The sequence below is a fragment of the Geospiza fortis genome, unplaced genomic scaffold (genome assembly GCF_000277835.1).
Source record: "Geospiza fortis unplaced genomic scaffold, GeoFor_1.0 scaffold327, whole genome shotgun sequence".
In the NCBI taxonomy this organism is placed as follows: domain Eukaryota; kingdom Metazoa; phylum Chordata; class Aves; order Passeriformes; family Thraupidae; genus Geospiza; species Geospiza fortis.
In genome coordinates this window covers 2,315,306-2,341,917 of record NW_005054410.1, presented here as the reverse complement: position 1 = coordinate 2,341,917, position 26,612 = coordinate 2,315,306, and the positions used below count along the sequence as shown (strand labels likewise).

At 37.9% G+C, this 26,612-nt stretch overlaps 1 protein-coding gene across 1 annotated transcript in view; it reads right to left on the bottom strand.

The window, feature by feature from the left end:
* The window catches only part of OTOG (otogelin), a 94,047-nt gene that overhangs the window by 62,290 nt on the left and 5,145 nt on the right, over positions 1–26,612 (bottom strand). The window contains exons 3-19 of the mRNA XM_014309185.2: positions 22,182–22,274; positions 21,803–21,957; positions 21,284–21,402; positions 20,710–20,915; positions 19,039–19,169; positions 18,082–18,188; positions 17,070–17,179; positions 16,148–16,273; positions 14,870–14,978; positions 13,915–13,961; positions 13,305–13,450; positions 7,561–7,693; positions 6,417–6,594; positions 4,518–4,642; positions 3,424–3,636; positions 1,649–1,814; positions 1,067–1,141 (exon numbers count right to left, since the gene is read on the bottom strand). Of these exons, the coding sequence (XP_014164660.2) occupies positions 1,067–1,141; positions 1,649–1,814; positions 3,424–3,636; positions 4,518–4,642; positions 6,417–6,594; positions 7,561–7,693; positions 13,305–13,450; positions 13,915–13,961; positions 14,870–14,978; positions 16,148–16,273; positions 17,070–17,179; positions 18,082–18,188; positions 19,039–19,169; positions 20,710–20,915; positions 21,284–21,402; positions 21,803–21,957; positions 22,182–22,274 (2,239 nt within the window). The remainder of the gene's footprint in view (positions 1–1,066; positions 1,142–1,648; positions 1,815–3,423; positions 3,637–4,517; positions 4,643–6,416; positions 6,595–7,560; positions 7,694–13,304; positions 13,451–13,914; positions 13,962–14,869; positions 14,979–16,147; positions 16,274–17,069; positions 17,180–18,081; positions 18,189–19,038; positions 19,170–20,709; positions 20,916–21,283; positions 21,403–21,802; positions 21,958–22,181; positions 22,275–26,612) is intronic.

The following is a 26,612-nucleotide window of genomic DNA, read 5'->3' as shown; positions in this document are numbered from 1 at the left end:
AGAAGCCCCTTTTCCCGGCTGCCAGGGCACATTCTGTAAACAAAAGCACCTTGGGAGGGCAGACAGCAGTGCACCCAGCCTTTGCAGGGCCTCATGCATGATGGGCTGCCTGGCACACACCAAGGAATCTGCTCTAAGGTAAAAAAATGAGCTAACTTTATGAGTAAGATATAAATTTATAATAGCCAGCATTTATAGACTGCTGACAAGAGTGAGAAGGGGTTTGTGTGCGCTCATGAAGTGCCCCCATTGCAACAGGAGTCTGACAACCCCAATCTCTAATGTGGCCTTTGTAAAGTACTACACTGATCTATCACAGACAATTCGGTCTGCTCTGCTTTTAAGTGCTGTAACAACTGATACAGGCAGTCAGAGCTCAGATATTATTTCCAAAATCTCGTTATTTACAGAGCTTGTCATCCACATTACCTAACCTTCTCCAGACAGAAATAACTGCTGAAAAGGATGCAGCTGGCAGGAGCCAGGATCACCTAACAAATTTTCTTCTTTAATGTCAGGACTGCAATGATGCAAATGGAAGAGTCAGTGGACAAGAAGAAATGCCAAATGTAAGGAACAATAACGGAGATGCTTATTTACCATTGGCTGCAGCTAACCATTTTTTGTGTTGTTTGTTAGTTGATAAAACCCACATTGCTCTTTTACAATGATTCTATAGTAGTGGAAAACAGATTCTTAATAATTCTTCATAAATGGATTTAGAATCTGGTAAAGAGAAGGAGAATAGCAATGAAGATCTATGGACAGTCAGGAAATGTCTGTGCTGCTCTGGAGCACTCCACATTAGTATGATGTAAGAAATTATTGTGGCTTTTCTTTCTGTTTTGCGCTTCAATATATTGCATTGCAAAGCACAGCAGCCTGGAAAGCCTAAGTTCTAAAGGACTTTTGTCAAACAGAAAACTGATGCAGGTTTATTCTGTAGGTATCATTTGAAATAACTAAAACAACAAAAAGAAAACCCAATAAACCAGCTAAAATTACTTGAAAGAGCTCTTAAAAATATGACAATTTAGTTATGTGAAAACACAATTTAGTATCTCACCATTTGCCTAAAGATGTCATAACATTTTCTCCTGGGGGATAGTCAATTCCTTGAAAATAACATGGGCATTCATTTCTGGAATAGAGGAAAAATATGTAACTGATAAACCCAAACTGAAAAAACAAGATAAAATTCCCATTAAATTGCTGTTCAAATTTCAGTTGCTGTGCTGTTTTTGGTGTGTTTTTTTTGCTTAGCAGGGGGTTTTCTGGTGGTTCAGGGTTTGTTTTTTTGTTTTTTTTTTAATGCAAGCAATTGATCTCAATACTGCTGTATAACTCAAGCACATTTCAAACCAAATCAGTAGGAAATGGAAGGTTATGTTTTGTATCTCTTATGCGCCAAAAACCAGACAAAAAGTTACAACTAGTGCTGATGATGTTGGATGAGTGGCCATGTATAAAAAAGCTATTTCTGATCATACAGACATCAGTTCTGTATAATTCTAAGAGACCCTGTCAAGTTTACAGATGCCTATCATCTACAAGGATACAAGTTAATTAGTTTTCCACTCTGACTTGCAGATGTGGTGGTCTGAAACCACACAATGAGTGTGGCCATCAGAACTGCAACTTTACCCACCGCTGCACGCATCGCTCAGTGCTGGTATCCAAATACATTCCAGAGGGACAAGCACAGCCTTCAACGCAGTCACTGCTGCATGTCTCTGGCACAGACAGTGCTTGGCAGGTCCTGCCACAGGTAGATACACAAGTACTGTACTCCTTTGTGTCTTCACATGAAAGAGCTGTCCAAACGAAACAAATCTCTCAAATTACGTTGCAAGAGACTCAAGGACCTCACAATAGTTTTCTGATAAACATCTCCATTCTTTTGTTCCCAATCACATTAAATTCCACTAAAATTGCTATCTTGGCACTATGCTGTGTAAACTACACAGATGTAAATCCACAGTAATAACAAGTGCAATGAGTCTGTGCAGGTAATCCAGATTTACGCTGTGGAAACCGAACAGCTGAAGCCTCTTTGCCTCTAACTCTGAAAGCACTTGGCATTTGTGCACGGGCTTTTGGAAATGCACAGCACCTTAAAAGAAAATCTTAAAAGCTTTAAGTAAAATTTATATTTGCAGATGTTGCAAATACCATATTAAATTTTGCACAATGTTGCACAATACCGTATTAAATTTTCTTTTATATATATCGATATATCTGTGTCTCATAAACCTCTACTAAAAAAACACTGAAGCTCTTTAAATACTAAGAGATTAACATATTTTAAATGCTACAGGCATGTCTTTTAAAATATACTCTAAGAAAACTATACTTGTTTCCAGAAAAGTAAAATAAAATGAAATTGCTTGACTGACTCAACCGTAAGTGGACACAGCCATTCATGCCCTAATAATCGCAAACCAGGCAGTCTTGTCAGATATACATACAGATATCCCAGCTTAAGATGGTTAAGCTGGACTAAATTACTTCTCTTTATCATGCATTAAAACACAGATAATTACATGATGTGATGACAACTGCTAAATGCTAAGCTCTTGAATGCTCCTTAGAAAAGATTCTCAGACTTGTTAATAGACCAGACCTACAGCAGGGGTATCAATTTCAGATTGTTTGATAGGGTTTCCAATTCTGTACTTTTTAATGTATGTGAGGGCCCAACACGCTCTATCAATCTTTTTCATCACTAAAATTTAATATAAAGAATTTAAGATTATCCTTTGCTTGTGAGGATTTACAGATTAGTTAACAGACGTCACCTTTATCTATAAAGATACATATATTCTATAATCTTCTATTCATTTTAAACTAAATAACCATACCAAGTTTCAACACTTGCTTCAGCACTTTGTGTATTTCAGTGTCACTGACAGTAAGAGAATAAGCCAAGAGACTGTCAGACAGCAGAAGTAGACAATAATCCAACTGAAACTGCTTAATGCTTAATACTTAATTCTTCATCTTGTTCATTTAAAGAATTAGATAAACCTACCATGTACAAGGAAAAGAAATCTATTTATGCAGTCCATGAATAATAACTATATGGTATGAGATATGCAATGCCATATAGTAAGGATTGACATATTTTGAATTCTGTATACATTTGAAGACTTCCAACTACTTTAAAAATGTTTATGATGTTTCATAAGTCAAAGAACTACAGGAAGGAAATTATAAAGGAAGAATCATCTAAAGACACTGGTACAAATTCTGTCTTGACAGAAAATTATTTTTAAAAAAGAACCTTGCCCTGTGTGCAAAAGGTCATGTTAAAATTAATCATTTTTTCATTTAAAAGACTGTATTGATTTACTTTTATTTGCTGATTGTCTCCAAAGTCCTCAGGCATTAATTATGTAAGTCTAGAAGTGACAGGAAACTCACCACAATTTGGGACAGCTCCTCTGAAATCTATTACAATTCCAAACCTTCGGCAGTGATGAGCGTAATGGGCCAGAGCAGAGCAAAAACAAGTCTGTCCACATTTGCAAGTGTCTCTTCTGCACTGCTCAAAATAGGGAACAGGACTCAAATAGGGGTAGCATGGAGCAAAAAGATCTTTCGTAAGGATGCTACAAGCTTCCGCTGCATAAGAGGCTACACAAATAACAGATTAAAAACTGTTTCAGTGAGGGAGTTTAAAAAGACTTGGAACAAAAAGTGTCTTCTACACCATGCAACCAATCATGCTTATATATTATTGCCACATAAATATTTTTCTCCTTGCTACCTATACAGCTGCACAGAAGGACTAACACTCACATCCCCAATCTGTTACCAAGAATGCAGCTTTTTTAGCACTGCCCATTGTGTAAATACTCAAAAGACAAGTGATGTAGCAGGAGACATGATGATTCCCTAGCACTGCTGAAATCACAGGGAAAACCTTAATATTCTACCTCTGTGTCTTTACAAGTTTTTAGTGTCAATACAAGAAGTGGAAAAAAATTGTGAAATAGATATAACTGATGACTTAGTGACCATCTGTGGTCCTCAGAGCATCAGCCACCTACATGTTATCTCAGCTGGATATTCCCTTTCAGCTAAATCTATAGTCTGGCAGTGTGTAAGCACATTTCTCCTTCTCATTCTCTTCCACAGCAGACAACTAAATCAAGTAATTAGTTTTTTTCAGCATTCTCAAAAATGAATACTGCAACAGTTTTGAGTCTCCATCTTAACTAGCAGCATCACCAAAACAAGAGATTCTACCAAATTTTAATGCGTGTCCAGCTTAACACAGCATAACTGCAAACCAGAAACAAAAATGAGCTATTTCCAACACCTCTGCAAGTATAACAAAATCCTCAAACAATTTTTTAAGGGATTGAACTCAGCTGCCTCTATACTACCCCTAGGTACTAATTTCTTTAACGGGTAGGTCTGGTTATTCCTGTACCTGATCCAGCTAGGAAAATAGGCACAGGTGTACTAAGCAGAAATGCATTTGTCAGTAAGAATCTGCCCTGGCTGCCCACCTGCCTGCAGATGAACATCACACGGATCCACCTGTGAGCTGTCATGCGCAAGAACGCACGCCGATGAAGTCTTCCACGTGTTTCCAAACAGCTCTGGAGTGCTTTCTGTTACTCCAACTGGAGATCTTGCACAAAACAGAAGTCAGTCAGAAAAGGTATAGTGAATTTGCAGAATGATCTCAGTTCTTACACCCTCTGATTCAAGTCCCTCTTTCACTATTTCATATTCTCGTTCACTTGCCTATAAAACTGCAATCGTAAGTTTCAGGACTCCTTTGTTTGCAGGTAGAGGCCCAGAAACAAAAGAGGAAATGTCTTTTAGAGACTTTCTAAGGAAGAAAAGATCAAAATATACCTAATTCCATTCTTATAAGAGAGCAGGGAGCATCACTGTCCTGATAGTTTGAACTCCCCTTATTTGTCCTTTTGGTTCCTTAGTGATATCCAATCCATATTTAATCTCTCCTCTACCTATAGTGTCCTGTCTGTTGCTGACTTCCTGGGCCCTTTATTCCTTGTAGGAAAGAGAAAAGAAACCCAAGCCTCCAGAAATATAACTGCAATTAATATAAAAGCAATTGAACTGATACCTGTGAGGCCTAGGTAATAGAAGCTGAACAATAAGACTTTGATCAAAATAACCAAGGCACAGCAATGTTGTACAGAGAGAATAATCAAAACTACACATTTAAATATGGAGCATTATACTTGAGGGCAAAGACTGCATGAGGCACACAGTCAAGAGTACTGTCACTGCTAAAGCAGCTGGGAGTGAAGGTGTTGCAGAAGACCACTGACTATGGCCAAGTTTCCCAAATCTGCTGTGGATCAGGTTTGTGTGCATATTAAGATGCCTTGATATCACAATTTGTGTCATGTCTGAGCACAACTTGTAAGACCCCAGGTTTAAGGACTGATTTTACAAATATCAACTATTGTACAGCTTCTCATTTGTGTGAGAGCAATCCAAAGACTGTCATCAAAAACACACTACAAAATTACCCGTCAAACAGAAATATTTTAAGTAGATTTACATCAATAATAATCTCTTCATTTAGATGCTGTCTTTGTATTTCCTAGTCTCCTTATAAATAATAGTCTGATAAGGCTTTTTAATCTGTAACATAACTGTTCAAAATTCCACTGGTATATTTGTGTATCTGTCTTTTTACATGGGAATTACAACAGAAAACTTTTCCATTTTCCTATTAGCTTTGAGTTAGAAAAATTCCAGCTGTTCTGAGAGCATAAAATTCTTCTATTATTTCCTTTTTTTTACCCTGTTGTATCCTAAATTTGTATTCTTCTCCCAGCTCCATTAGGCTACTCTAATCCACTGGAAGCCAATTTGTTCTTTAGTGTCTGTGAGACACATGCTGCAAAGAAGCTGGGCAAACAGCAGCTTTGGCTGTGGTGCTTGAGCAGCTCTGAGCACTTCTCCCTGCACCACAAGGAAGGGAAGCTCAGGCAGCAGCCAGTTCCTCTCACTGGTCTGCAGGCACTGAACAATGGAGGCTCTGTCAGACACAGCAGATTAGGGCTCATGGGAGAAAATAGGAGCTGGAAAGAGATAGAGCCTTGCAGAGAGGCAGAAAGTTCTGTATATAGGCCACTCTGTAATTTGGACATTTTTTTCTGGTAAAATAGCTCTTGTGCATCGCATATATTTCGCCAGAATTTTAAATTAAAATATTTCTAGCAAAACCAGGCTTGATATCCTGTACCTGAAGCTACAGATTTTCTGTTGGCAAACTGAATCCTACTATCTATCTCACTAATGAAAAACTTCAAAATAAATTATTCTTGGTATCTGTACTTTCAGCTTCAGTACACTTGATCCACCACTCTAACTACAGATATTCATATACTGGCAGATAGAAATCTTGCAGCTCTGCATACAGAAAATCATCCTCTGTGTTTCCATTGAAGGTTCCACAAAGGCCCACAGTGTCATCCTTCCACCGTTCATCCACTTGAAGGTAAAGCCTCAGTCCTTCTCTGTCATAGAGGATCTGTAACCCAATCTGGGTCTTTACTTGCAGAAATACAGAGGACAGTTTCCGTATTTCAAATGACTCTGGGGAGTAAAAAAAGAAATTGTTGAAAGGCAAAGGAAACCTGATTGAAATTTACATTTTGTTTCTTGTCATTTCACTAGTGTTGGTTTATATCACTTATGCAAGTTTTTTTCCTATTAAGGCCCTATTTTCCTCTAAACATTGATTTCCTGTGAAAGGTTATACTGATTCAAACTTTGGGAGCAAACCAAGAAACTTGTGAGAATCACTACACTTGTTTAAAATGCATTGAGAGTTCACTGGAATATCCAGAAAGGTAAACTAAATGAAATCAATGTAAATATATAAATATTACAGAACATTTTTGTAGACAAACTAATCCTAAAACCAGGAACATGATTCCTATGTTAAAACCTTTTTTTGTGAAATTCCTAAAGAGCCAAGACCTTGCAGACACCAATTGTGCTAATGATTTGCATACAAAAATCTCATTAAAGATAACACTAAATCTCACAGTCATATATACTATGCAGAATACCAGACATCTTCAGGACAGAGATTTAAAAACTCAAAGCCAAAAGAAACAAAATAAATTTTTGTCTGAAAATCTGTAGCTCATCTCTAAGGGGCAGTAGGGTCCTTTCTGCTTAAATTTACATGAGTTGCTTACAAAAATGGGAGAAGAAATCATTCAAGAATCAGAGGAAAGAATTTCCCCTCTGGCAACAACTAAAAAACCTTGCAAATGTGAGGGATGGCATTTGGACTTGTTAAAATAAACAAAATCTTAATGTAAGAGACAACCAGCCTAATGCAGCTACTGCACAACTCCTACCAATAGCGTAAAAAGTACATCAAAAGTTAATTTGGGAAGTATTTAATAAGAAATAACAATATTGACACTAAAATATGCCTTTTAATTTCTGTATGTTAGCAATACTGACAGTGCCACAACATGCACAAATGCCATTGAAATACTGCTCTAGTGTTTGATAAGAGTTATATGGTTATGTATTACTCCTTACCATCTGCATACGGCAGGTTAATTTTGTACTGGTCATAGATCAAAACATCTCCTGAATGAGTCAGGGTCACTTGCCTCTTGGGGTCCTGCTTAAGAATAAGGCTGACAGATTGGATACATGACCCATCCTGGTTCTGCAAGAGAGAGCAAAGCAAACAACAAAAGTTATACTTTGCGGGGATTGAAAATTTTAAGATACACCCTGCTTCTTAGCAGAGTGCACTTAAGAAACATGCAGCCTTACAGCTAAGTAAGAAAAATCAGTATTCTGAATGATTTCCTATATGGGTTTAATAAGAACACTAACATGCTATGCAAATACAGTGCAGAAGTGGGATTGGAAAGAGAAATTTAAACAACTCCCACATAGCTCAGTACCAAGACACACACAATTCATGAGGCACCCTGATTAAAGACCCACTGAGGCTGAGTTGATGCTCACTGACAATGCTGCACTACCTGCAGAGCAGTGCAGCAAACTCCTGTTTTGTACTTTAATGTATTCGGATGCATCCAAGTTCTTCTAAAGCATATTTTAAGATATAATTTTTTTTTTAATGCAAACATTAATGAAAGACAGGAACATCTTGTGAATTATTATTTAAAACAGGACTTAAGTTCTTTATTTCTGAGGGGAGTTGAAGAATGGAACATGTTCATAAGCTCTGTGGACGAATATTGATATAAAAAAGGCAGCATACAATATCACAACATCCAACTGACCCAGCTTGCTTATTGCTGCTACCATTGCTTATTCTTATTTCCATTTCACTTCTTGAAGTCAAAAGGTCACGTAGAAAAACACCTGAGTAGGAATACTGCATTGCAGTCTGGATGAAATATTCTTTAAAAAAAACACCCTAGACCAATCCTAGTTACTTTTTTTACACCCACACTCTTCAGTGAAACTTGATTTTCAACAGTTCTAAAAGCAACTAATAAACTGAAATTCTACAACAAATATACCTCTATTAAGTAACATGGAAACAAGTCAAAGAGGTGTTTAACAGAATTCAGTTAGAATTAAAATTTTCAGGACAGGACTTCCACTTTCCAGAGGAACTACAGGTACTTCAGTTTCTAATGTCAATATGAAAAGAAGGATTGTTAAAGCACATACACATTAATTACAGCAGATTCGTCGATTTTTCTTAACAGGACGATTTTGATCACTATTTAGTTTTTTTAAAAGAAAAATGTCCTATCAAAGAGAATCAGGTGCAGAGGTGGATCAAGAGATGACTCAAACTTCCCCATGGCAGCACTGACCTTGCTACATGCTAAAAGACATAAGAATCCCAATCTACATTTTACTCTTTCATTGCTCTAGAAGGAAATAGGGTTTCTGACACTCCAACTACCCAAATCTCTTCACCATCACTTGAGACACCAACTTATTTCCACTGGTTTGGTGTGGCTGGATGAAGTTGAGACTGTCCATTCCCTGCCATCTGGAGATGAAAGGGGGGAGCACCCAACTCTTGTTTCTTCTATTCAGCCTCCTTCACTGCAAGGCCTTGTAGCCCTTTAACTATTTAGCTATTCCAGAACAATGACAAAAATTGGGTCCACTCTTGTCACACTCTTTGTTCATTTTCCTCTCATCTCGATTATGCATCTTTGATGTCTCAATGTTGCAACAAAAACATCTTACCAACACCATTTGGAGCACAAACTCAAAACAGCCTTATATACCAGAACATATACATGTTCTGGTATATAAGGCTGAAATCACTTGGTCAAAGAGCTGTCTAGGTCTCCCTGCAGAACATTCCACACCGATTGGACCTGGAACTGTACTGCAGCCAAGGAACAACCACCAGAGCTGTTGGAGGCTGCATTATTCAGCCCCACTGCCTCCAATGAAGAAATAACTAATGATGAAACAGTAAAGTTTTAAGCATTTTCAGTTCTGAAAGAGGCACTGAAAAAGATATAGTCGAGATAACTTTTGGACAGTTGCACAAACATCAAAATTATACCGTGACTAGCACCATTCATGGTGTAAAGAGATCAGAATGCTCAGCTCGAAGATTTACACTTTTATTCAGCTCTCTGACTTTCACTGGGACTTGTCTAATCCAGGACAAATGTTGCCCTGCTTGTTGAAAACCATTCCTAGGGCTGCAAGGTCCACAGGACAGTACCATGTGGCTCTGACAGATGCTGAACTAGCAGCAGAGCAGATCACCTGACAGCTCTTCAAATACCACGGACACAAGTACGCACAATGGTGTGTAAAGATAAAGAAATACATGCAGAATTTCCCAGTCTCTAGATAACAATGCAACAGTGACCTTTCACCAGCAGATGAAATGATAAAATGAAACTTTAAAATGGGAAATTATAAAAATAGCTGGAGATATTTCATCAGCTCAACCAGCTCTTCCTGGAGTGACAGTGAAGACAGACATCTGCCTCATGAAACCGTGTGCTTGTAGCTTATCTTGCTGTCTTGCCTCTTTACCAAGAAATTAGGTTTCTGTGCATTTAATTCATCAACAACAGCTACAGATTGACAATATTGTTTGTCTTTTAAGAAGCTAAAATTTAAAGAATGGCTGGTGGCACGAGGAGCAGAGGAGAACCAAGAAAACAACCCTCCATAGTATATGTATACATTACTGCACAGTATTGACAGAAGCTTTATTATTCCTTCAGGATTAAACTGAAGGAGAAATTCTGCCTGACAATTGTTCCCTGTTCCAATAGACTGTTTCTTTCACAGCACTGCCCCTGCCAGTTTTTGGCAGGTGTTTTCACAGGAATGGCCATTTCTCTTACTAGATACTTGAAAAAAAATAAATCTATATTCAGAAGACCTTTTCATCATACAAACTACAAAGCCAGTGAGGCTGTCACCTGAAACTCAGATAAGGTTAAGCTGTGGTGATCACTTGACTGATTCTCCTTCCAGAAAGTGCTTAAACAGAATTTCACATCGTTTTGAAATAACTTGTTGCCTGATGACTGTTTATGTCACCAACTCGAAGGCTCAGAATGACTGGATTCTTTGTGATTCAGAAAGCTAAAATCTCCCCAGGTATTTTCTTTCCACATTTTCTAGTCTGCTTGAATGAGATGGGAGTGATAAGGCTTTTTTAAAGAAGCACATAAAATCTCAAACCATCAAGAAATATGAGATTCCACATTACAAATCTTTTAGCTTCCCATTTCAATTCATTAATTTTAATAAATGGGCAAAAAAGATAATGGAGGGTGCCTGGGGAACCGAAAAGCAGCTCCTCTGCCAAGTGGTACCAGTTGGTTGATAATTAGACACTTGAATAGCTGCTCTGAAGCCCCACATTCTTGCACTCTACTACAAAAACTGTTCTCACTACCCTCTTACCACCTGTACACTGATAATTAAATCAGCAGCACGTAGCCCTGGGATATATCCCATAATCCTCTGATTACCCACCTGATTGCTAACATCCAGAATGCTTTACTCAGATCTCTGTAAAATCTACACCTGTTAGGACTGATCAGGTTACCTTTGTTAAAGGCTAGGTGAAGTATGAAGCTGAACATGCAGTAAAAGCCTAGAGAATCTGGGGTTTTTTTTACCTGCAAACCACCTGGACACAGAGACACAATAAGCAAAGTCACTAAGTCAGGCTGAAGAAGGCAAGAGTCACTGCAAGGCACTGCACAGTCTCAGCAGTGAGGCAGAAAGCCAACTAGTTTGGTTATCACCTTCCCCAACAAAAACTAACCACAACAACTAAACCAAAAAGCACAATTCTGTCTGTTTTGTACAGAGAGAGAGAAGCGTTCCCAACACAAGGGAATGAAACACACATACATACTCTGTCCATTACCACAGGAGGTATTTGCTCTATTGATGGGCTTTCCAATGAAAACCTTTCCAATAAAAACCTGCTGTGAGCTGCTGCAAGAAGTCACTTTGGCCTCAACTCTCCTTTGATAAAAAAGTTGCCCAGTTTCTCTGGGATTTCCTTTGCTTTTCTTCCATGATATAGTACAGCTGCACTATACACAACCACTTTTATCAAGCTTCTTGGACTCCGCAAAATTCTAAGACTATGAGACACTGACTGAATGGATGCATGCTTATGCTTATATTTTGTTTCACTTTTCTTTTTTTTAATTGAGATGATACTAACTTAATCAGCTCCTCAGGATTCCAAGGTTAGCACAGAACGAAGCCAGCCCAACTTGCTAAAATAAATCCAAGCTAACTAAAATATGCAGTTGAAGTAGGGAATTGTAACAACCACCAAATACATCTTGAAACAGCCTCAATCGTCCTATAAACTGGAAATACTAGCAGGATCACAAGAACAATGCACACAGAGGTTAAAGCCTAGAAGATTTTTTAAATGTCCATGTCCTTGCCAACATTTCATTTCACAGCCCTCACTGTAACACTTCTATGTCAAAGAGCTAAAGACTGTTAGAGTATTATACAGCAATTTTACTTGCTGCTCAGGAATCCACTTTTTCAATAGTAGTAACTTCTAGGCCCTGTCATATATCTCACCTGGTATCCTGATATGGTTCTCCTAAGAACCACAGAAGAGATATTTATTTCTGGATCATCAAATTTCCAAATATATATTTGGTCTCTATCCAGTTAAACTATTTTTCTTACTTCCCAATTCGTACCACTGAGATCAGGGGAATCTCTGCACTCAGTCTCTTATCTCTTACCTGGATTGCAAATAAATAATTTCTATTATAATAAACTTGTCACTGCAACTTTATTCTAACTTTCTACTTAAGTCTTTTCTGTCCTGCAGAGAAGTAGGTTAAAATGCAGAAATAGAAAATTACTACTGAAATAGGCCTTTAGACAGTGTAACATGACAACTTACATAACCATTTCATCTCCCCAAGGAAATCTCAAGTGCATGAACAATGGGAACTGCAGAGAAGAGTGATTGCAATCATTAACGCAAAAAGGACTTATAGAATCATACATTTACTTAGAACACAAAAGAAAACTAATGTAGTTACCTGCACAGAAGTACAAAGCAATGGCACTAAATCTGATTTTATGTGAATTATGTAATAATGTGGGCCTAACATATACAGATGTCCTAGAATTACAGCTAAGTCATTTAAGGCTATATACATACACCTCAAATACCTGTGCAGTTGCTTCTAAATAAAAATCATTGCAGAAAGCCATTGGAGACAAAACATAAATTAGGCCAAGATGCAAACTCTCTCCTACTGCAAGTCCAGCAGCTTGGTAATCACAACTTAATAAGTGTGGCCAAAATCCTGCCCTTACATGCACATATAGAACTCAGAGTGTGAGAAAAGCCTGATTCCAGAAAACAGCAGAGCTCTGTCACCTGCACTTCCCATACCATGTATGAATTTTTAAGACCTCTTCTACCTTGACATAATTTTCTGAAAATGATAAGCCCTACCAAGACTGAAAAAAAACAAAACTCTGTAGTCAAAAACCTCACCAGTGCTCCACACCTCATACATAGCTTTATAATATATGCTCAGAAACGCCTACACAAAATAGAGGAAAGAATGGGTCTTAGACATAAGGCAAACAATATTTGGCGATGCCTGTGCACAGCTTCATAAACTTTCAAATATAAAATAAGACAACCCTTAGAATTATCTTTAATAGCACCATTAGTATCAGCCATACACATGCACAAGTTTGTAGCTTGCTTTTCTTCTTAAATGCTTTTTTCCCCCTCAATTAATAGACCCTTCAGGACATGAAGGTCACAAGAAGGCTGCAAGTCCTACCTGTCCACAAGGGGCATTCTGCAAGGATACAGTGAACATCCCAGATGTGCGGCTCTTGGCCAGGATGTACTGGCAGGTGGCTTGGAAAGTGTATTTGCGCCCATCAAAGGTCATGAAGTGAGTGTCTCCTGAGACTGAGCATTCAGCTGAAAAACATCATAAATAATGCACCTAAATCTGCAGTAAAGACAGCATATTCCTCACAGTTATTACTGCTGTAGAGTTCATACACTCTGACACATTCTAGAACTTATAAAATTGTATTTCTATCACAACCAGGTATTAGGAACCAAAACTTCTCCTTGCTTTTGTCATGGAGTTCCTACCTGCTGCCCACCCAGGATACCTGAACAGCTCCTCCCCCAGAAGGAGGCAATAACATCTGTCATCTGCATATTATGGGTATTTGATTTACGGCTCTTTAAACTGATTTTCAGAAACAGTAACACATTTAACTGATAAGCCAAGGCATTTTAATACTTAATCTACTGAGTGTGTAGATTGAAATAAAAATGCAAGTTACACAATGAAACACCACATTAACATCTAAAAGAAATATTTACTGAAGTAAGACTTGAGTTATCAAACAGTATTTGAGACTCTCACATACCTGGACATGTAAAATTTGTACAGATCCACTTTCCTCCAATGCAAGTGCTGAAATCAAAAGAAATTTTTCATACTTTTATTCTGTGAATTATACACAACTGTCCCTCAGTTGTTCTCCCGGCATCCCTTCTCTATGGAATGAGCACCAAGTGTCTTAAGTCTTACAAAAGAGTACAACAGAGTTAATTAGCAGTGTCTTCATGGCTGGAAGCTTGTTATGAGGACACGATCATGTGAAATTTCATCCATGCACCCAGTGTCACTATCATTTCTTTTTAGCTCCTTAATAGCCATTAGAAAAGTTAAGGATTACTAATATATATTAATAATATTGAGAAGAATAAACACAAGTAATTTGAATCTTATGACTTTTAAAGATAAGAATGTTGCAGGGAAGAAAAAAGTTGCTCATCTGCAAGTTCATCCATTTTCTTCAGTTAAGATGATCCAATAAAAGGCACTTTCTCTTCCTACAAATTTTTCTTCCCAATTCATAAAATTGACTTTTAAATTCCAAAACAGCAGCTTAATATCACAATTACATTAGGCTCTTTATGTCTAAGTGAGACAATACAAACAGGAGACAAAATCAGTATAATTCTACTGTTAAGATTTTAAATTCTAGATTCTTTTTACTTTTAAGGGAGAGTCCAAAGTGAAAAACTAAATATTACAAGGTTCTCTGCAATATCTTTTAAGGGAGAGTCCAAAGTGAAAAACAGGACTAAATATTACAATGTTCTCTGCAATATTTGTCATTTTCTTTTCTTCCGCATTAATCTTTTAATAGTTTCTCTTTTCCTTAATTGCAAAACATAGAATAGCAATTTTTTAATGTAGAAGGAGTAAGCACTTATCAAGTTTATCCAATTTGTAACTGAAATAGGCCTTGAAGAAGTTGTTTCTTATGATCATTAAAGGATTTGGTTCACAACGTAGTAAGAAAAATTACTCACCAGTTATTGCATTCTTCATAAACCACTGAACCCATTTCAAAGAAACTTCCATGGTAGTCACAAGGACAGTCCATAGGCTTGACACACGATTCATTTTCATAAATTAAGCCTAGAAGAAATAAAATAGAAAAAAAGGAAATATCCATGACAATGGCTGACAGAACACTAACAATTATATTCAAAAACAACACCAATGGACATTTCTGTATGATAATACATCTTTAGACTATTTGTTAGTAATTTTCACAAAAAATGTGCATTTGAATTATATTAAATAAATTATATTACAGGGATCAAGTCACTAAATTTCTTGAGATATAGTAAATATAGTGAAAACAACAAATATTTAATTACTGGGTGAGAGAGAGTAACACACAAACAAAATAACAAACACAAACATACAGACCATGCTGCTGTGAGTGCCTTTGGCTTATTTTCTAACACATTTACAAATCTTTGCCTCTATGGTCCTCATTTTACTGATTTTTTTTTGCCTTTTTCTCCTTATTACTATAATTACTATTATTATTATTATTTTCTTATCAGAGGACCAGAAAAAAAAGGCTATACTGAACCATAAAAGACAATTTATGACAAATATTATTAAACTCATCAACAATAAAGGTAGACATAAGAGGCAGGACTTGAAGATCCATCCATAACTTTCTCTGTCCTCTTTTAGATAGAATTCTGTGCTCAACAGAAGCCAATAACTAGGGGAAAATTGGATATCAACATCTACTTTGGTGATGAGGGCAAAGTTTTGCTACAGACCACACTGCTAAATACCTCACTTGTCAGAATGATACAACAGTCTACGAACCTTAGTATCAAAACCTGTTTCTGGCCACAGGAATGAGTTTTATTTACATCATGATTTTGAGCTTTTCTAAGCACCCTAACCAGAAAAAAAAAAAAACCAAAAACCCAAAAAAAACCCCCAAGCTACCAGAATAATCCTCGCCCACCAACAAGAAACAATCAGCAAGCACCACAATCAGCCTGCCCTGTAACCACAGAGCAAACCCCATTTTTCACTGAAATTCTGTAGCTTCACAGGTAGAACGTGGTTGGAGCTGAAACCTATTCCTACTTTTTATAGGGAGGAAAAGGCTCCTGTCAGTAAGGAAAACAAGGTCAGTTACCCAGGCTGCTGGCACTCCATTTATAAAGAGCTCCTGCTTTTAATCTAGGCAGGTCAGAGAGGGATGTAAACCTGGGGAGGAACAATCTGAATGTTGTGTGGAACCAGGTGTGTCCCTGAGAAGCAGAACTCACCATCTGGGCAGTAGCAGCCATCAATGCAGTGGAGCTCACTGCCAATGCACTGGGATTGCTGGTGGCATGAAACAGGGCAGCAGTTGATGCACTCACTGTAGGTCAAGGGTTCAGCACAGGTAATGACTGAAATGCAGAAACAGGCAGAGAAATTAAAAGGTGTACAGCTACTGTCACAGGGCATCAATGGATTGCACATGTTCCTTTCAGGGATCTATTTCCTGGCATGTACGAGTGTCTGTTCTCTAGATAAACACTGTCTAAAACAATAACTTTCCTAACACACAGAGAATTAGCACATATTTACATATTGACATTCTCTCCATTAAAGGTTCATTAAGAAGGAATAATCTTAAATCACGCTTTCTCACAGCAGAGTTATTTAGATTCTCAGACCATCATTAGAAGCAGTCAGGACACCCATTAACAGAGAATTTTTGGAACAACAGTGGAAGTCTTCCATCATGGATGACAAGGCAGTTTTGGTCCTGTGGTCCAGGCAGGCAACCAAATTAGACAAATCTCTTTCAAACTTACATTACATGACAAGTAAGATGAAGTCTTATGCAAGTACAATTTAAATTTGATTTTAACACTTGTGACACACATTTTTCTGTATCACAAAGCCATGAAGACTTTGGCAATATTTAAAAGAGTAGCTCCATGAAAATAAAAATGGTTAATTACCTTGAAGAATCGCATTGTAATAAGCATAGTGCTTCAAAAAAATTCAGCACAAATTGCACATAATAAAGAGAAAATCCATGGTATTTATGTAGCCTTGAAGTGAGTCTGACTCAATCACTTCATTATGAATTATGAGTCCAAAATTGGAGAAAGGCAAAGAACTGAAACTATGAAGGGCAGCCTTTTCAAAATAAGGAGCAAGCAGCATTTCCAAGTAGAGGAGCACGGGCATTACCACACTGCTGGAAGTGCACACGCCATCCATGAAGTGGCTTTCCTGCCTGGGCACACGCCCTGGCGTACTCAGTGAGCGCTCGACACCAGGTTGCATCATCAGCTGCTGACCTTACACAAATAAAAGGTGACATATTATTTTGCACCTCCATTCAAGCACACACTCATAACCTCATGAATGCTCCTGCACTGCATTCAGCCATGCTGTTTGAATCTACTTTAACAGTGTTCTAAGGTACTGTGCTGTTGGACTAGGTTAAAAGTCTTAAAAGGATAAAAAATTTCTGCCACCCTTGAAGGGAGGTCATCAATATAAGTATCAACACTTTTGAGACCCGACACTATTTATTTTCCTGAATAAATCCACAAAAGGCAGAATTACAGCAGTATAAGGAGACTTCGGTAAAGCTCTTAATTTTTACAGAAGTAATATTTTGCAGAAAACTCACAAGAAGGAAGTGTAGAATTTCTACCAGTGAGCCACCAGAATACAAGAAATGGAAATTAAATTTAAAAAAAAATAAGGCAGGTCAGAAGATTAACTGGTCAAAGCTGTTCAGACCAGGACTATAGCAGGTTATGAAATGTCAGCATAAATTCAAATCATTACCAAATTCCTCTTTTCAATGGATTACCATACAGCTTGCAAAAGCCAGACTGACCCATTGACAATGACATTTCACTATAGGCTTTAGAATGGCAGAAAGCACCTAAGGATGTTGCACACTCAGAATCAAAACAGATGACATATTCAAGGCAGATAGACTAACAACTGGAAAATATCTGGGCCTGACTTTGTTATACCAAAGAAAATAGGAAGAACTTCACATCGTTCCACAGCAGTAAAACCAGAACAAGTGAGAAAAGCAAGATAACAGAACAATGTTAGATAAAAACTTACATGCAGACAAAACCACAAATCAGCTCATTTGACATTTACAATTCATTCTTACGATAAAAGGACCGTGGGTTTTTTATAATAGCTTTGGAATTAGCCAAAAACATTCACTTACATGCAGAGGTCATTTGTGCAGCTTGCCATAAAAGAAAGAGGACTCACATACTCATGACATTGTTTAAATGGGGGATGTAACAGGATATTACACAGAGCATATACCCTCTGAAATGAAAGAGACAGCTGTCATAAGAAGGTTTGCAAAAATAAACATATGCAGAATAAAATAGAATGCTGTGGAAAATCAGAATAGACATTTGCTGTGTCTAGGAACCACTTTCCTCTCACCAAACAGAAGCAGAGTTTAACAATACATTGCTCTCCATGTCAGAGTTTCCATAACATTGAATTTTTCATCCAATGTCATAGCAGTGCCCAAAAAGGGCACAGATAATTTTGCAACTGAGGCAAGACCACCTAAAAAAGCCTTCATTTTAATTGAACTACACAGTAAAACACAAGAGAAATAAACCATAGCTGGCACCAGCTTTAGTTTCAAAGCACTTTGATTTAAGGGTTATATCCTGAAAATACTAATTAAAAGGAAAAACTACTTCAAAGTCATGGAAAAAAGCAACAACAATTCTCTTATTAAACACTGGCAAATAATGACAGAGCAATGCTCTGACTCTGGTTTTGCTTCCCTGCTTCTTTCTGTCCTTCCTATGGATAAGTTCTAGAAGAAACCTGTATTTTAAAACTTGTGACTCATTCAGCTTCATAATCAAACAGTTCTATTGGCTGCTATACAGACAGTATAATATTTGAACAGATCAAGAATTAAATACAGCAGAAAGGAGGGGGGCAGTGGGGTGATCAGAGGACAAGGGAAGACCTGTTGCAGCAAGCATTTTAATTCATCTCTCCCAAAAAAAGATGCAACTATTTCCAGGCTCCTTCAAAGCTTTAAAATTTGTCAAATAATTCATTGAAAATTCAAATTAAGTCAAATGTCAAATTCTTGCTCCATTAGAATCACCAGCTACGCCAATAACCCTTTTGTGTTGACCCAAACCTGCAGAGATTCATGGCTTTGTGTCAGGCACGGGGGTTCGCTGAGGAGAGATCTGTCCCAGTCAGGTGTTCCTTGTGGAGGATTTTCCTGCCAGCTGTCTACGAATTCTGTTACATCATCTGTCAGCTTTCCTGGACAAGACACACACACAGAGTCACACACTGACTTCAAAGAACAACAGTGTTTCTATAGGATTTCCCAGGGAAACGTTTCAATAATCAAAGCACACCAAGAACAGAACACCCAACCCTTCCTTCTGCCAAGTGAATCAGCTGAAATCAATCTGGTCCTTTCAAGAAGCAAAAAACACTTCTACAAGGAACTCGAGAAGTGGGCTTTCAGGTGGCAGAAAGCAGCTCACTCAAGCAACTTGGCAAGGAAGGGATTTAAGGGAGAAGGACCACACCTACCTTAGTCCATCAATGGAATAAAGGAAAGAAAAGCTTAGATAAATTAATAAATCAGACATAGGTTGATGCTGCTACTTTATAACAGAATGCCCAACAGGGAGTCCGAAACCCAAGAAAGATGAGGCGTTCCTGGGTCATTGCAATGGTACAAAATGATCGTCTGAATTACTCAAATACAGGCGCAACTCTTATTTAAGTAGAAATGTCCATGCTAGGGTTAAACCAACAAATCCATCATTATTATTATTCACCCTTGGGCACGTGGTGACACATTACTGCTTTGATTACCCACAAATGCATATCTTGCCACATTACTACTACTGCTCCCCAAGCCAAGCGGATAAAGCTCATGCACAGTGAACTCACTACTTGTGCTACAAATGCAGATTTAAGGGATGGAGACACTGAGAAAGGTGAATGGAGAGAGAAAAGTCTCTGGGGAAATGATCCCTTTATCTTGGTATTAGTATAAACACCTTGATTTAGTGAGCAAAGTATTAGTGGGGGTTAACAGGGCAGGGCTGGTGCTTTCTGAAACTGAGGGGAATGCACAAACAGAGGAGACCACATCCACTCTGAGCTTTGGAGTGCTCTGCAGAAATACCCTCAGGTTAAAGAGGAGGAGCCAACAGTTAAACAGCCCAAAGCAATAACCTCCAGAAGTTTTTATGGCCTCACTTAGGATAATTTTCAAGGGACCTGGTCTTTTCCTCCTCTTTTTTTTCCTTATGCATTATATACATGTCTTCACTCATTATTTACTGAAAGGAAAGCCTTTTGACAGTGTCTGAAATTGACATTGAAAGATCACTGATTATTTCTGAAAGGTTTAGCCCATATGAAATGCCAGATCAAATAGGATTTGACAGTTTTTATTAATTTTATGTACTAATTATCAATTTATTCCCAATTGCAACGCCTCAGGCTTCCACAGGCCTCAACATTTCTAAAAGGCCAGTAAACATCTAAAAACAGATTTTACCTTTCAGGTCCCAGGAAACTGAAGTACAAATACCATTGTAGGTAATTGAGTATGACAGCTTTAAGATCTTCCTCCCTAGATCCCCACCTACACTGAAATTGGTCCTCTTCACTAAATATCATTTAGCAGAAGTATTTCCAAATCATATTTTCCATTTCAAAAGCCACCCATCTTAAATTCAATCAGCATTACAACTGAAAACTAAGTAACATTTATCTCACCAGGAAAAAAAAACAAAACCCAACACATTACATAACAAGAAGTATATTAAATACTCACCATAACTAGTTTCCAGATCATCCTGCAGAATAGCATTATTGTTTCCACACAGTCCATGGGTTTTGCCCAGGTACTCTGGTGCCATTTTGATGTACACTGCAGATGTACCATCCCAAGCCAGGGTAAAGGCATACTGGTGCCTGACCAGGAAGTATCCAGCTAGTTTCTGGATGTGTAAGTTTCCAACAACATAAGGTAATTTTACTCTGGAACCAAAAATATTATGTTAGGAAACATAACCATTAAAAATAAATTACCTGCTGATGCCTTCCACATACAATTGAAAATCCCTGATGTAAATATTGAATAACACCACAAAACCAGATGAATTTGCAAATAACAGCAAAAATCATGAATGCCAATGATTATACTTAATTCTATATACCACTAATATAGGTATCACCTTTCTCAGACACTACTCAGGAAGTGGAGAGTAATTATTGCAGCTGTGGTCTGGATGCTTTTTCAGCCTATCAAGGAATAACTTGACATCTATGTCATGGTACCATGTATTAATGGCACCATGATATTAAATCCAGTATAACTACAGCATTAGAAACATGACTGCAATTACCCAAATCCTTTATAGGTGACTTCACTGCTCATCTTTATCTGTTCATCTCCAGAAAAGAATAAACTAATGGACCTCTTGCAGGAGTAAGGAGAAGAATGGCATCCAGGATCATTATTCACCTGCCAAATAAAATCAAAGTCAATGTTTTAATTAAATTCTTTATAATAAACGTGTAACAGAACTAATACCCCCAAATCTGCTCTCAGCATGGGAACAAGAAGTTTGGTCCCCCTCTTGTGGAAAAAACTGAGCAGTGTTTTCATAGCCATGGTCATGGAGTGGTCTTTTCACAGCTTTGAGTGAACAAAGCAGGCTTTGGAAGGACACACATCAGTCTTATTCCAGCTGTTTACATTCTATGCTATCGTAACACGTATCCCACATCATGTTAAAATCACATCTAGATTACATTTTACAACCCCCTATTATTATCTCAAGTTATTTTTAATCTGCTAAAATTAATACATTATTAGCATGTTCAGCAACAGTTCAAAATAAGGTAGAAGTGCCATTCCCTACCTGTATGGAAAAGCTCTGCTCATCCAATTCAGCGTGTCTCACAAGGGCATATGTGGATTTCCCAGAAAAGTAATAATAGAGTCCATCAAAAGTTTCAAAATTATACTGGCCCCATGTCCTGCATATGTGATCTCTTTCAGCACCTGTGTTATACACTAACAAAAGGAGAGTCACTTGAGACACAGCGCTGGTTTTTTGATACAAGCAGGAGCTGAGATGGGGCAGTGCACACAACATGCTGTGAAATAGAATGACATGAAAGAAAGGAGAGAGAAAGTGCTACAGCATGAAGGGAGGCTTTAGGCAGAGAGTAGTGATTGTAGCTGTGGGAACATGAGTGCAAGCCCAGAAACCCAGTCAGATTTCCCTCTTTACACACCTGTCTGGCATCGCGGCCCCGTCGCATTAAACCGACTGCAGTTGCACAGCTCCCTGTACACACATTCACCTCCATTAAAACATGCAAGTGAATCTGAATGGAAAAAAACACAAGGCACATCAAAAATAAATTCTGATAGTTTTCGTTCTTAAGACCCAGTTTTCCCAATGAATATAACTCTGAGAATGACAGGAGTTGCTAACGTAGCAATAAAGTGTCCTGGAGAACCTAACAGGCCCACAAAAATGAAACAGTGTGAAGGCTTTAACCCAAGTTACACAGCCAGATTAATGAACCTATTGCACCTTTAGAGAAGCCAAATCAAAATGCCTGTGACATCTGTTAGTCTGACATGTTTTCAGCCCCCTAAGCAACAACTAGAGGGAGTGAACAAGTACAGCACCACAAAGAAGCCGAGAGCCTACATCCACACACAAGTGACACCCTGTAGGTAAGCTCTGCCAGGAGGAGAGCAAGCTACCTTACAAATAGACATGTTCTGATCCCAGCTGTGTATCTTCACCTGCCTGCCCTCCTTCCATCTCACAGCTTCCAAGTACACCATCCACAAGCACTTTTCATCAAGACACAGAACCCTGACTTGCAAAGACACGTTTGGGTTTGGGCTTGGGGGAGGGAGCTGTTGTTTTGGTTTGGGTTTTTTTAAATTTCAATTTTCCCTGTGAAGATCCCTATCAAAATATGACAAAAGTTTTCACAGTCTAAAGAAAAAGCAGAAACAAAGTTGCCTGTTACTAAATTTAAATTTCATTATTAAATCTTCTAAAAATTGTGATCCATTTACTTATTTTGCTAGCATTTGCTCCTATAAAGTTTGTTTAGGAAAGGATTATCATTTTAATAATTTGCTATTTAAGAATCATAAAAATTTTTTTAGAATACAAACTGACATTGCTTTTGTTGCAGAAAGCAGAAAAGTTGCTCAGAAGAAACTGTTTCAGGAAGATACAAACTGAAGGCTTGGCTTTCTTTTCTTTATCTTTACAAATACATTATTCTTGAAAAATAATCCTAGAACGGTTTGGGTTGGAAGGCACCTTAAAGATCATCTTGTTCCATCCCCACTGGACCAGGTCTCTCAAAGCCCCATCCCACCTGGCCTTGAACACTTCCAAGGATGGGGCATCCACACCTCTGAGCAACCTATTCTAATGTCTCACCACCCGTATAGTCAATAATTTCTTAATAATACCTTTAAATAATATCTTATCTAAATTTACTCCCTTCCAACTTCAAGACATTACCATTTCCATTTGCAATCACATTATAAACATGAAGTAATTATCTGAAGATTTTCAAAATATCCAAACAATTAATTTTGATTTCCTTGCTTTCAACAAGCAGTCTCTCACCCTCCAAATTATAATAATAAAAAAAAAAAAGTAAGAAAAGGAGGAAAAAAAAAAGGCCATGCTCATAAGGACAAGGCAGGTATACAAAGTAAAAGGCAATGCTTCTTTGCCTGCTAGCCCAACTATCCTGCTCCTTTCCCTGCCTGGCCAGTGTCAGGTCAATAAAAAATAAAGCAAGCACCGTGCAGAAAGGTCCCTACTCACCCTGACTGAGCCATCTCATTTACATGCTCACAGTGACCAATCTTGTCAATAATGCAAAAGCCTGTTCCTCTTGTCAAGAGAGGCAGACATTGATCTCTTTCATCTTGAGTGTTGCGAGACCTGTGTAACCAGAGCTCTGGTCTCTGTTCTTTGCTTCTCTAGGATTGCGCCCTGTTGCCTGTCTGGTTACAATAATGTGCAATTAGGCTGCAAGTCATGTTCCTCTGAGCTGTAGAGGAAGTTAGCCCCCTTTTGATGTTTCAGGTTGAATGATTCCTCTCTAAGCATGGCTCAGGTGACCTGCTTCAAGACATGTTTGTTCAGATTGTGCAAACAGTCACCTGACCTGGGGACCCTTGCTGTCACTGTGAAGGATCTCCCTGGGTCTCTTTAGAGAGAAAGGGTGTTAGCAAACCTGAATCAAAAAAACAAATTACTCAGTAATGAGCATCTTCTTCTATATGAAGATCTCTTGTCTGTATGTGTATGATTCTGAGAAAATATGATCTCAGCTGCAGAATTTGTTTACATCCCTTTTTACATCATCGTTAAGCGTCTTTCCTTACACTGCATAGAACACCTGTGTGTGCAAACATTAGTTATCATTAAGCAGGCAATGAAGGAAGCAGCATTGTTTCCGATCACATTTAGTGCTCCTACTACTGTAAATGTGGCCCCCTTTAATCATCCCATTCTGATCCATTAACACAGAAATACTTCCTAAGGTATTCAGAAAAAATATCCTGTAACAAAGGTTTCATTCTAATCTTTGTCATTAAAGGAATATGAGCTCTCCAAATAAGCTAACCCATATGACCACCACAAAAGTTTATCTTGCCCCTAGAAATGTGAGAAACATTTTCATACTTGCAGAAAGGGAAAAGACATCTAGACTAACTGATAGTTAAAATTAGGAAAACTTACAGAAGAATATTTTGTCCTCCATTAACCTGAAAGCGACACCTATCAAAAACTCCTCAGCTCCTCTTTCCCCTTTGACATTATGCCAGTTGAGAGCACTGGGTTGGAATCTGAAACTGAAAACTGGTGAGAATTTTCTAGCAGAAAATAGTAGGCCTAAGTGGCATGATTTGACTCACATAAGTAATAATGGCATTTCTAATCAGTGTTGCCACTAGCACCTGAAGATCACCCTGATAAATCCACCATTGCTGTGATAAAGCAACTAGCATCGAATTCCTTCTTTATCAAATAAGATGAAGACTTGGGATCATCTTGTAACACAGGTCTAAATTCTTCTCTGCTGTTCTCAGCTTAAAGAGACTCCAACCCCCTGTAATTACTGACTAGGCTGCTGCCCCATGGGTAGGGTTATTTTAGTCCCTTGAGCACATGGGCCTCCTTTTCAGTTCATCCCACTTTGAAAGTCTTCTATGAGCAGTAGCAGAACCTTGAGCCCATTATTTATCAGAGCCTCTGAAAAAGTGTGACTGTAATCCAGCCCACATCACTGCAAGGAGTTCTACAGAGCAGTGTCCAAGCTCCACACAGAGACATTCCTTAGCAGCATCATGACAGCTGTTCAAAGGCATCTTGCATCTTCACCAAAATACACATTTATGTTGAAATAATATTATTGATGCAATGTATTTTGTGGCTTTGCATCTCTGATATGGTGCACACTTAAGCTTTGTCTGTTTTCTTACATTACTTCTTCTCCAATAAATACTTAAAATCTCTTGAATTTATTTCAGTTCCAGTTCAACTCTATGTCCTGTTCATCCATGATTTGGTCTTCTGATACAACATGCTCATTTAGGAATAAAATTTATATAGTGTGGAGCCATTCAGCATGAAGTGAGATAGTCACTAAAGAAATGCTCTCCTTTTGGAGCACAAGGAGGTAACTGCAAAGAAACTTTCTCTATGTATTCCACACAAAAGATAACTTACTAAATGAAAGTGACATCTAAAACAAAACTTTCTCACTTTCATTCAAGAAAACATCCATTTTGAAACATTTGATTTTTGCTTTCACTATCACGTGAATACAATTGCTTGAGCTCAGGTCTGACCTCACAGTAATACACCATTATCACCTGTACACTACTAATTCTTGAAGATTGGTGCCCGACTGATACCATTCTATGAGTATTTTTCTGTAAAACATTAAGTACTTCCTAGTGCTATTGCTTTTTCTACTATTTAACACAGAGCATGAAAAAAAAATAGCTCAATGCAAAATAGTAGACACAGATTTCCTGCCAGGGTATTCATTACTAGATTCAGATGGACAGAAAACTAAGTATGAAAGATTAATTTTGAGATCTGAAGTGGTAAGTTGCTGAAGCAAGATACATACAAGATTGAGCCCATGCCTTCAGTTCTTACGATTCTGCCTAGACATCGACTTTGACCCAAGCAGCTTTAGAAATTTGAGGTCACTTTCAGAAACAGAGGAATTATATTTTTCACAATTCTTTAAAAATTGCACATTTTTAAAGTAGCTATGCAAGATTTGAAGAGTAGTTCAGTTGAAAAGTCTGACAATAATCACAGTACTAAAATAACTATTTAAAAATCAACAAATTTCATTCTTGAATAGAAAGGTGAAAAAGCAAAGCAGATAAGGATAAGAATTTGCAAGAAACTTAAATTAGATCTAGAGCCACACATAAAAGAGTAGAATATGTACAAATATGTAATATTTGAATTTTGCTGTCAACTTCCTTGAAATTCTAAATTTTGTAACTCTGAATAGTTTCCACTGCACGTTTCTCTAGGCGCAAATTTTCAGGTGTTCCTTCAGCTGTGGGAGAATTAATACAATAAGTATTTCCTGCAATCTTTTATACCCTTCAACTTCACAGTCTTTGAGAGCACCTGCCTGCAG